The sequence below is a fragment of the Nylanderia fulva genome, unplaced genomic scaffold (assembly GCF_048542155.1).
Source record: "Nylanderia fulva isolate GAGA-0341 unplaced genomic scaffold, ASM4854215v1 Scaffold760, whole genome shotgun sequence".
NCBI lineage: Eukaryota > Metazoa > Arthropoda > Insecta > Hymenoptera > Formicidae > Nylanderia > Nylanderia fulva.
The window spans coordinates 1-12,479 of NW_028190874.1; the positions used below are offsets into that span (position 1 = coordinate 1).

The 12,479-nt window shown below is 27.3% G+C and overlaps 2 protein-coding genes across 2 annotated transcripts; one reads left to right on the top strand and one right to left on the bottom strand.

The window, feature by feature from the left end:
• Positions 1–3,868: 3,868 nt before the first annotated feature.
• LOC146720151 (uncharacterized) lies at positions 3,869–4,939 on the bottom strand. Its single transcript, XM_085489009.1, has one exon. It carries the CDS (start codon positions 4,937–4,939, stop codon positions 3,869–3,871), a length of 1,071 nt encoding a protein of 356 aa, XP_085345135.1.
• Positions 4,940–6,413: 1,474 nt separating this feature from the next.
• LOC114934801 (uncharacterized) lies at positions 6,414–7,831 on the top strand. Its single transcript, XM_085489008.1, has 3 exons — positions 6,414–6,535; positions 7,285–7,447; positions 7,545–7,831. The coding sequence occupies exons 1-3, from the start codon at positions 6,446–6,448 to the stop codon at positions 7,829–7,831; spliced, it is 540 nt and encodes a 179-aa protein (XP_085345134.1). The 5' UTR covers positions 6,414–6,445.
• Positions 7,832–12,479: the final 4,648 nt, after the last annotated feature.

The following is a 12,479-nucleotide window of genomic DNA, read 5'->3' on the forward strand; positions in this document are numbered from 1 at the left end:
TTATGTTTCAAGTATATGTTGCGTAAAAAATATTTTGCATTATAAAAATGATTATTTTATTGTTGTTAAAAAATTTCAGCAAGTAGTAGATTTTTTCAATATTGGCATTAGTTCATCTTTTGTCGGTATTTATAAATGCTCTGAATTAACTTATAATTATGATATTATCTCATTACAAGATGTAAAAGCAAAATGTTTTAGAATGCCTCATTTTACTTGTCTCCCTAGTAATAAATTAATGCAAGATAAAATAGTACAAGATGAATTTATCGTTGCAGTAATGCAATAATAATGAATAAAACAATCTATTTTTTTATATTATTATTAATAATATTAATAATTTATTAATATACTAGAAAATATGTATATAAGACAACTATTTGTATGGGGTAGAATTTTTAAACCAAAATGTGTTTCTCTGTAAACAAAGTGGAGAAGTTTTATTCACTACTTAACGATCGTTATTTACATTATTTACAATCTTACCTGTAAACAAAGAAACGACAATTAAAGTTTACAATTACCGCTTCTCTATTCACACTACTTAATTTGTGCTTAAATTTATTTCTCTGTAAATTGCACGTGTGCTCTATTACGTAATGACTGTCTGTCTGCCTCTAACTGTGTGTCGGGGTCTGTCTACAATCGTCCTGGTGATCGTATATGTCGCTCCATTTCAACGGTAATCAATCAGACGGCGCGCGGAGTATGCGGAGCGCGGCCAATTCGAATTGAAGAAAGTATACTTTCTTTACATCTCCCCCCCCCCAGGTGGGGTCTATTGGATATGTTATTTATTCTTCTTCTTCTTCTTCTTCTGTGTCTTCTTTTTCTGTTGGTATTAGTTTTGATATATGGAATAAACTTGTTTCTGATTTCTTTTTATTAATTCTGATTTGGTATAGGGAGTTTGATATTTTTTTTATTATTTCGAATGGTCCAATTCTTAGATGGTCTAGTTTTTTCCTGTTCAATTTGTTTCCGTTTTCTATATATACCATGTCTCTTGCATTGTATTCCTGATGTTTTCTATTTTTGTCATACAGTTTTTTATTATAATTGTGTGATTGTATTGACCTTTCCAAAGCTAATTTTCTATCCTTGGTCCAATCATCTTTGTTTCTTTTTCTTTTTAGTTCTTCTGGTATGACACTTGTGTCCGTGCCATTTAATAAATACTCTGGTGCAAAACCAGTGACTGAGTGTTCTATCCTGTTATATCTATCTACACATTCTCTAGCAATCGTTGTCCAAGCTTTTTTTTCTTCTTTTTCATTTATTTTGCATCTTATTCTATTAACTAGAGTCTGATTTAGTCTCTCGTTCAAACCGTTCGAGAACGGCGCGTTAACTGCTGTGAATATCAGTTTAACGTTCTTTTTTTTTAGAAATTCTTTAAATTTTGTTGAGTTTATTCCCGGATATTGATCCGTTAGAATCATCCCAATTTTATCTGTTTCTAACACGTTTTTGACTAATTTGATGAAATTTGTGGCGTTTTGTGTCTTTGAGGTTTGAATAAATGCGTATCTCGTGTAGTGGTCGACCAATAAGTGGAGGTATTTCTTTGTTGATCTTCGTCCTCCAAATCCTCCAATGGTGTCTATAGACATTATTTCATATGGTTCAGTCGCTGGTCCCAAGTGAGACATTAATCCAAATTTGCTTTGGCCTCTTGTTTTATTTTTTATACATATGTCGCAATTCTTACATATTTTTTTTATATTTTCTGTCAGATTCTTTGATGTATAGTAGGGACATATCCTGCTCATAGTTTGTCTAATGCCTGTATGGCACCATTCCCTGTGTATGTCTTTTATCAATTTGATGCTTAATTCTTCTGACAAGATTATTTTCTCCTTATTTTTTACTTTCTTATAAAATATTCCATTCTTTTTTATTAGTTTTGGTTTCATTTTTCGTATTATTTCATTCTTTTCTTGATCCGTTCTTATTTCGTCTATTTGTGTCATGTTTACTATTGTTAGAGCTTCTTCGGTGTTTTCAGTCGGTTCTAGTACTGGATTTCGACTTAAGCAGTCTGCTTCAGCGTTCTCTTTACCCGGTATATATTTTATTTTGAAATTATATTGTGACAGGTAATACGTTAATTCGCCTAATTCTTTATCCGTTCTCGCCTTTATGTTTAGGTTTTCAAGCGGTTTGTGATCTGAGTATACTTCAAACGTTCTTCCAATCAGCCAATGTTGCCAGTACTTTACTGCCTCTTTAATTGCCAGGCACTCCAGATATATTGCTTTTTTTCTTTTTTGAGCCTCATTCAACTTCTTCGAGAAATATGCCACTGGTTTTTCTCGTCCATTTATTTGTACTTGCTTTAGTATTGCTCCAATTCCTTCTAATGATGCGTCTGTGTAAATTTTTATTGGTAAATCCTTATCGAATATTTCTAAAACTGGTTGGGCACATAGTAATTTTTTTATTTCTATAAAGGACTTCTCACATTCTTCTGACCATATAAATTTTATATCTTTTTTTAATAATCTATGTAATGGGTTTAATGTTATTGAGCTATTTGGTATGTATTCATGGTAAAAATTGATCTTTCCCAAAAACTGTTTGATATTTTTTTGAGTTTTCGGAGTTGGAAAATTCTGGATTGAAATTAGATTATCTTTTATTGGTCTTACTGTGTTATCTTCTATGATGTGTCCTAGGTATTTTATTGAATTCGCAGCGAATAAACATTTTTTGAATTTCAGTCTAAATCCTTCTTTTGTAATTGCTTCCAATACCTGCTCTATATGTCTGATGTGTTCTTCAAAATTTGTTGAGTAAATTAATATATCGTCTATATAATTTATTGTAAATTCTATTAATTTATGTTTCCTTAATATGTTGCTCAGGATTCTTTGGAATATTGCTGGTGACGTTTTTAAACCGAATGGTAAACATGTCCATTGGTAGTGTCCTTCTTGCGTTACGAAACCAGTCTTCTTTTTGTCTTCGATTCGGAGTGGGATTGACCAAAAGGCGGAATTTATATCTAGTGTTGTGAAATATTTACAGTTTCTAGTTTTAATTATTAGGTCGTCTATAAGTGGAAATGGTTGAGCTTGTGGTACTATATTCTTGTTTAGATCTCTAAAATCGATGCACAGACGATTTTTTTTTTCTTCGTCTCTTTTATATGCAAGTGTCACTGGTGCCGCAAATGGACTGTAAGATTCTTCAATTAAATTCTTTTCTAATAGTTCTGCTACTTGTGTTTCTATTTCCTTTTTATCTTCTATTGAACACCTGTATGGTCTTTTACTGCAATATTTATCTGTTATTAATTCAATTCGTGCCTCGTAGCCCTTTAGTGTGCCGATATCGTATTTGTTTTTCGCAAATACAGTTTTATATTTTTCTATTAATTTTTCTATCTTAATTTTTTTTATATTATCTAGATGTTCTAGCTTTATCTGAAATTCATCTGTCTCTATGTGTTCATTAAAGTTTACTGAACACTGTTTAGTTTTATTATCTTTATTATCTATTTTAGTCTTCTTTTTTTTTGTATCTATCATTTTCTTATGTGATATTTGTAAATTTTCATCTTGAATTAGTTTGAATTTTTTAATCATATCTAGTCCTATGATGAAGTCTTCACAATCATCCCTCTCTGTAATGAATACATCAATGTATTCTTCTATGTCGAAGATTTTTATTTTTATAGTTACTAAACCTCCTGTATGTGTCACACCATTGACTGTTTTTAAAAATATTTTATTTACATCTTCTGTCTTTTTCTCTATTTTAATTAATTTTGGATTTATTAAGGAGACTTGGGAACCTGGATCATATGTTCCTTGTATCTCTAACCTATCTTCTAATAATATTTTTATTTTAATCAATGGTGTGATTACTCGTTTTTTGCTTCTGTGTTTAGATTTACTTCTATGACTGAATTGCTTCCTATTACTCTACCTTCATTTCTTTCTTTCTTTTTAAACCAGCATGAGTCTTCAGGATGATATCTAATGCCTTTATTTAGGCTTTCACAATTTTTACATGGCTGTTTTACTTCAAGTCTCTTCTTGTTGTCGTATTTGTCTTCTTTCTTCTTTGTAAAACTATTTTTATTCCCTAAATTTTCACATTTTCTGATTTCATGCAATAATTCGGTCGAGTTTTTACAATTTTCTTTGTCTATCTTATTTCTAATAAACTCGGGTAATCCTGCTGCTATGAGCAATACTAGGGTTTTTAAACTGATGTCCTTGTCCATATCTAGTAGCAGCTTTTCTTTTCTCATAGCATATTCACTTAATGAACCTTCTTTATACCTATAATATATAGCATATATTCCTGTACTCCATCCTTTATCTGCAAATGTTTCTAGAAATCTTTCTTTCCATTCAGACCATCCAGCTTCCATTGTCAATATTGTGAGGGTCGCTGAGTGCCAATCTAAACATGATTTGTCCAGGAATAGTCTTAATATTTCAATTTTTGTATTATCTTCATTGATTTCAAATCTTCTACATTCTCTCTCAAATGTCTCCAACCATTGTTTTGCATTTGAGTGTTTAGATGTAAATTTTTCAATCATATATTTTTCTGCTATGTGTTTTAAATTAAATTGACTTTCTTTCTTCTGGGTGGATTCTACTATATCTGTTTTTATTATTTGTTCCAAATATAAATCGTTGAACATTATATTTCCTTCTTCATCAAAGTATGTCTGCTCCATTTCTTTTGTCAGTGTAATCCACACTGTTCTGTCCTGACCTCTTTGAGTAAAACTTTTTTTCACTCTTTTGTAAACATCTGTCTTTATCAGATCTTCATGCTCACTTACAAACCTCATTTCTTGTGGCAACACATATTCCTTGTTATCCTCTGTTCTAATTGAGGTTATGGCAACAATGCTTGTCTTTTTGTCCCTCGGCGATGCCACATATTGAAATGCGAACTGCAATCTTCTCGACATTATAAACAAAAATTGTCGTTTTATAAGACAACTATTTGTATGGGGTAGAATTTTTAAACCAAAATGTGTTTCTCTGTAAACAAAGTGGAGAAGTTTTATTCACTACTTAACGATCGTTATTTACATTATTTACAATCTTACCTGTAAACAAAGAAACGACAATTAAAGTTTACAATTACCGCTTCTCTATTCACACTACTTAATTTGTGCTTAAATTTATTTCTCTGTAAATTGCACGTGTGCTCTATTACGTAATGACTGTCTGTCTGCCTCTAACTGTGTGTCGGGGTCTGTCTACAATCGTCCTGGTGATCGTATATGTCGCTCCATTTCAACGGTAATCAATCAGACGGCGCGCGGAGTATGCGGAGCGCGGCCAATTCGAATTGAAGAAAGTATACTTTCTTTACATGTATATTAAAAATATGCTCTCTATAATATAATTATATATATGTAAATAATAATAAATTTGTGTACCTATCGAAAGTGATCATAAACTTTTGCCTTAAAGAATTGTTAGATATGACCTACTATATCTCATAAATCATCTTAAAATATCTGCAGGTTTGTTACACATACTTGTTACTTTATGCTAATTATCGCAATAACATTCTTATTATTCTTATCTTTTAGATCCACACGATTTTCAAAAAGGTCTTTGAAAAAGCCACCTCGATATAGAACTACTTCGAGCGAAGAGGAAGTAAGAGCTAAAAAGACTAAGCGTATTAATGAAGAAACAGCGAAGAACAAAGTTTCATCTGTTATGCAGAATATCCGTACTACGTTTCAAAATGTTTCAAATAATACTGAAGAAAACACAGTATGCAATTTTGCACAAGCTATGCACCGAAAAACTGTTAATAACTTTCATTCAGTTAATGCGAATAATACAAGTATTCCGTCACGACAATTCAGCATTAATAGAAATAGTTCTCAACGTAAAATCCTGCAAGAATCAAACATTATAACAGAAAACATTAGACAACCAGCTGTTCAGCTAGGTAATATTCAAAATTTAAGAAATGATAATAGACAGCTCTTAAACAATGTACAACCACGTTGTCAGCAATCTTCTCAAAATATTACATTCAACAATCCATCAGAAGACTCAAATCATACACAAGAGGTGGAAAATACAGTATCAGTTGAACCACTTCAAGAGGAAAACAATGCACCATTACTGAGACAAGGAAATGATGTACAAATTGAAATACTTCGCGACATACAGCAGAAAATACAGTACGTTATATATATTTTTATTATTAATTATTAACAAGTAGATAATAATTCTGATTTAAATGATATATATTTATTTTTTTCTGATAGTTTGTAATAGTTTATGAAGGTTTTCAAAAATTACAAGTTTTTTTTTAAGAAAAGATTTATATCTTGATTTTTAAACTTGACATGATATATTATTAATTATAATTTATTAATTTCAGAGAAATAAATAGGCGATTGGATTCGCTAGAAGAAAAAATCGATGGCAATATTATAAATGCAATGCTCATGAAACCGCGAATCCTCCCATTTTCAAGTATAGATACGATAAAAAGGTTCACAAAGGAAGACAGGGTTCTTTACAATGAAGTCGTAAGTTAAATTAATATTTTACAATTTTACACACACGCACATACATGCACACATATACAATATATGCATTAGGGTGGAGCGTTTTTAAGTTATTTTCGAAATTGCGAATGCCAGGGTGTGGAATGAATGCTTTTTTAGAATAATATAAAGTCCACAAAAGCTCAGTTGTCATGTGCGACTTCATTGTTAGCTTCCTAGATGAAAAAAAGTTTTTGTAAAATAATGCTTTTGAATGTTATTAAATCAATAAATTAGGATTTAAATTAATTGTTGCATTACAATTAGTGCTAATTTAGGTTAATAACGGCGGTAAAAAATTTTAGTTATCTCAGACTTGATCTTCAGATATCTAAAATAAACGATTTTGAGAAAAAAGCAAGGAAAACTACACTAGTTAAATTCGCTCCACTTTAATATGCATATATGTATGTACGGTACTCGTCATTAATTCGTTTCAAGTCCTTAGCGAGTCGATATAGGATATGTAACATATTCTATATCAACTATAGAGATCGGGAACTAATTAATGGTGTGTACGTGTATTTTATTAATTTCTTTTTATGTTTATTTTCTATAAATCACCGTGATTCTATTATTACATAGAAAATTATTTTTATTACAAATCGAAGCATTTACGGAATTATTGCGTTTTATAATTATATCAAAATATATTAGACAGCATATATATATATATATATATATATATAACTAGCTTAAGTTTTTATTTTTGTAATAATTAGGTTTTGTAGGTAAACTACTTCAAATTTTTAAATTGTATGACGTTAAAAGACAGCGTGCATCAATGTGTAAAAGAATCTATAACAATGCAAGTAGCAACGAAACTGACATGGTGGGGTGTTCCTGATGTTAAATTCCCATTTTACAATACAGTTTTATGTCAAGCGATTTACCGTATGTATACAGCATATATGTATATTTGTTATTCCGTTGTCATTATTATACAATATTGATTGTGATACCAAAAAATATTATATCTATTATTTTTCAGAAGCCGTAGGATCGAATCGGTACTACCTTAAACCAACCAGAGAAGAATTTCAAAAAGAAGTTGTGGCATCTATAAAAGTTGCAAAACAACGTTTGCGAAATGCCAGAGAAAGACATCCTGGAATTCAAGGGAGGCGAAGAAACTTGCAGGCTGTTGCAGATGCATTGTATAATGATGAAAACGTTAGCAATCACGAAGATGATGGAAATCAAAGCGAAGATAGCGGCGAGCACATTACATACGCAGAAAATGAAAACGATAGCGACGAGCACTCTGATAAATTATAAATTTTTCTACGTTTTGTCTAGTATATACGTATATATATTAGATTGCTATTAATAAGTTTGATTCTTTATTTTTAAAATTTTTTTATTAGACTTTAATAATTGATATTTTTAATAGCAATATAATATATAAATATTAATAGCAATATTATTATTAATAGCAATATAATATATGAATACCTATATGTACCTAAAAGAGGCTGCTTACAAACTTACAATTAGTGTTAGTACAATATAAAAACCAAAGCAAATATTTTATGATGCTAATACATATTTATAATACAGATTTAGAATTTATATTTTTTTAATACAAGTTTCTTTTTAGTTTTTTTTACATACGAAGTGTTAGCAACAAACATTTATTAAATAAATATATATATATATAATTATAAACATATTACGTATACACTTTTTTTGTTTTAAATTTATAATAAAATATATGTAAAATATATATACACAGAAATTTAATAAATTATATATGGCTTTTAAATATTTGTAGTAGTAACAATGTAATTGTAATGTCACTTCTCTTCTTTGACATTACAATTACATTGTTACGAGTATTTTAAAAAGCCTTATATAATTTATTAAATTTTTGTGAAAGCGAATAACCTATTAAAATCCTTAGTCTTTTAAACGGCAACGGTTTCCTTTAAAATGTCATCAAAGTACTAGTAAATGTTTTGGAGACGGAAATTGTTTTTATCATGTTGTCCATTAGTTTCCACCAATTTTCGTATAATTCATTTTTAAAAAGCAACTGTTGCCATTAAATTGCTTTCAACTGTTGGTGCCAATAAAAAGACAGCAATTCAATAGGCAAAATCGGAAGCCGCTTTCCTCAATATGGAAAACAACTTAAGCAAATAAATTCGAGCAATTTGACAGCAACCTGTGGGCAACTGGCTATCTGGGCATATTAAATTCGCATCTTGCAGTTTTATGTACATAAACATGGTGTATATGATAATAATAATAGAAATTGTTTTAGCTGATTTACTTTCGTCAACACAATTAATGACAAAACCACTTCAAAATGTTGAACAAGTGGCGAACAAACAGTCTGTTAATGTAAATAATAGAGAATTGCGATTACTTAAAAGACGCCAAGTTCGTGATAAAAAATTAATATGTGATAGGTAATATTTGTTTATATTTATTAAGTATTCGTTTACTTTTTTCTTCCTTGAATTAGAACCTAACCTAACTTTATTTTACTTTTAGTATATTTATATATTTTATATATATTTCTTTATCATATTTCATTGGAAATTATGAGGAATTCATAATTTATAAAAGATTAATACTTTAAAAATTTTTATTTTTTTTTTTTTTTAGTAAAGCTTTTTGTGTTTTTTATATTTTCGTTAATTGTTTATTAATCAATCATTCACATACATATATGTGATTAAATTACTTTCTTTAACAATTAATTCTTTCATCAAGTATTATTGATTATGTTGTTAGTAAATTAGAAATTATAAATTTTCCATTTATGTCTCTAATATTCACTTATTAAATATGAGTAATTGTATTATAAAATATTGGATAATTGTTATAGAAGTTCATGTTGGAAAATGACAAAATAATGAAATATATCAAATATATGAATTTTTTCGCATATTCAAACTTTTAGTATTGTAACGTTTTTATTATTTCAATATTTTATTATTTTATTACTTTTAATCATATTGAGCGCAATTATTTTTTGTTAATGTTACTAAAAAGAAATTTTATATTTTTTATGTATAGTGATAAACAACTTCACCTTCCTTCTTCTCAATCATCCATTAGTAACACTAATATTATTCCGATCTGTAATGGACTATGATGAAAATACATCAAAGAACAAGGAAAATATAATTTTCCCCACCGTGAGTTTATCTGACAGCAAAAAATTTTGGGAAAAAAAATTTTTTGAAAAAAATTCCCCATTTTTAAAGGTTGCTTTAAAAAAATAAAAATTTTTTTAAATAAAAATGGGTTTTTTTTTTTTTAAAAGTTAAATAGTGTAAAATGGGTTTTTTTTAAAAAATTTATTAATTTTTTTAAAAAAAAAATCAAATTTTTTTTAAATTTACAATTTTGTATAATTTTCAGTTGTAAAATGAAAGAGTAGCCCGGTGAATAAAAAGGTATTTTTTAAAATTGTAAAAGGAAAGATTTAGGAAAACCCAAAGTTTAAAAAAAACATTTTTTTTTAATTTTTATTTTTTAAAAAAAATTTGAAAAAAAGATTGATTTTTTTTTAAAATTAAAAAAAAAATTTAATTTTTAAAAAAAATAAAAAATTTTTTTTTTAAAAAAAAAAAAAAAAAATTTTTTAAATTTTTTATTCCTATTTTTTATTTTTTTCATTTTTTTAATTTTTTTATTGTTTTCCTTTTTTATTTTTTATATTTTATTTAAAAATTTTTTAAAATTTTATTTTGCAGGTTATATTCATGACAACTCGGGGTTTGAAATTTCCGAAAAAGGGGGGAGAAAAAAGGTTTTGGGCCCGAGGGGGCAAAATTAAAAAAATTTTTAATCCCAAATTTTAAAAAGGGGGAATTTTAATTAAATTAATTTTAATTTTTCAATTAAAAAAAGACAGAAAAAAGGGGGAAAGTTTACGTAATTTTCTTTTGATTAGATTTTTTGGGGGACGGAGAATTAAATTTTTTCCCCTTAGGGCAATTTTAAAAAAAAGGTAACAAAAAAACCCAAAATAGGGGGTTTTTTTAAAATTTATTATTAAAAAAAGTTTTTTAAAAGAAAATTAAAAGATTTTTTACATGGGCCCCTTTTCCTTTTTAAAAAAAAGTTTAAAATTTTTCTAAAAGAAAAAAAATTTTTTAAAAAATTTTAAAACCCAAAAGGTTAAAAATATTATAAATTTTTTTTTTTCCGGTAACCCAAAAAATAACCCTTTTTAAAAAAAAAAGGGGAAAAAAAACATTTCGAAGTTTTTCCAAAAATAAAATGCCCCCAAAACCGCCAAAAAAACACGACGGTTACACCAGGGTTTTTTAAACAGAGCGGTTTTTTCAAAAAAATTGAATTTTGAAAGGACGGACCCAAAAGTTTTTTGGGGCCTTTTCTTATTTTTTTTGAGGGGCCTAAAAAAATTTTTTAAAAATTTCAAGATTATAAAAAAAATCCTTTTTTTTAATTGTTTCATTATTTTTTTTTACAAAAAAATTGGGGGGGTAAAAATTTTAAAATTTTTTTTCCGGGAAAATTTCATTCAAACAATTTCCGATTTTTTTTTTTAAAAGTTTTGGAAATTTAAAAACGATTCTTAAAAATTTTGAAATAAAAGTGTTTTAAATATAAATTTTAAATCAAAAATTTTAAAAAAAAAATTTTTTTAAAAAGGGTTTTTATGAAAAATTTTAAAATTGAAAAATCAACGGAACAAATTGAAAAAAAAATTTGGAAAAAAAATTTTCAAAAAAATTAAAATTTAAAAGATTTAGATTTTAAAAATTTTAAAAAAAAAAAAACTTTCAAAATGGCTTTTTTTTATAAAAAGATTTAGAATTTAATTTATTAAAAAATTTTTATATAATAAAAAAATTTTTTAAAAAAACAAAAAATAAATTTAAAAACCCAAAAAAATTTTTTTTGCAACAAGAAGTTTAAAAAAAAGTTAAAAAGGGTATTTATTAAACAAATTTTGTATGAAAAAAGAATTTAAAAAAAAAATATACCCAACCCAATTTAATTCGAGAAAATTTAAAGGGAAAATTTTAATAAATTAAATAATTAAAAAGAATTTTTTTTTTTGAAATTTTAAAAAATGGGGAAAACTTTTCAAAAAGTAAATTTTTTAGAAAATTTTTTTTTAACAATTTTTTGAAGAAAAAAATTTGAAATTTTTAAATTTTAAAAAAATTTTCAAAAATATAAAAAAACATTTTTTTAAAGAACTTTTAAAATTTTTTTTTTCAGCAAAAAAAATTTAATTGCTAAAAAAAAATAAATATTCCCAAAATTTTTTTTTTTTTTTTGAAGATACAAACGCAAAAAATAAAAACAGCAACCAAACCCCTAAATAAAATTCCCCAAATTTTAGACAACAAAAGGGGGGACCTTTAGGGTTTCGAACCAACATTTTTCAACGTTAGGGAATTTAAATTAAAAAGAAAATTTTTTAACCCATCAAAATTGGATCAATTGAAAAAGGCTTTGAAAATGGGGGTAAAAAGAACGTTTTTTTCCGAAAAAAAAAATCAAAAAAAAAAGGGAAATTTTTAAAAAAGGGTTTAAAAATTTTTGGAAAAAAAATTCGTCGAATTTGAATAAACGGCCAGTAAAAAAAATTTGTTTTTTCACTGGGAAAAAAAAAATTTTAAAATAATAAAAAATCAAAAAAACAAAGAATATTTTTTAAAAAGTTTTTTTTTTTTAAAAAAACTTTGGGACAAGACCGCAATAATAAAAACGGGTATTTAAAACAAAGGGGTCAAAAATTTACCGGGCCCAAATTTTAAACGTTTTTCCGGAAAAAAACCGATTTTTTTTTGAAAAATTTTAAAAAAAAATATAGGAATAAGACGATTCCGGGGGGCAGGAGCGGCGAAAAAACCGACCCGAAGGGGCCTAAATCACGGTTTTTTACTTTTTTGGGGGTGGGTTTTTGGGGGGGAGGTTAAAAAATCCCCCC

Excerpts from the sequence above, each read along its gene's own strand:
- LOC146720151 (XM_085489009.1), bottom strand. The coding sequence starts at position 4,939 with ATGTCGAGAAGATTGCAGTTCGCATTTCAATATGTGGCATCGCCGAGG.
- LOC114934801 (XM_085489008.1), top strand. The coding sequence starts at position 6,446 with ATGCTCATGAAACCGCGAATCCTCCCATTTTCAAGTATAGATACGATA. Across the intron at positions 6,536-7,284 it reads GGGTTCTTTACAATGAAGTC|GTAAACTACTTCAAATTTTT; the intron begins GTAAGTTAAATT and ends TAGGTTTTGTAG. Across the intron at positions 7,448-7,544 it reads TTTATGTCAAGCGATTTACC|AAGCCGTAGGATCGAATCGG; the intron begins GTATGTATACAG and ends ATTATTTTTCAG.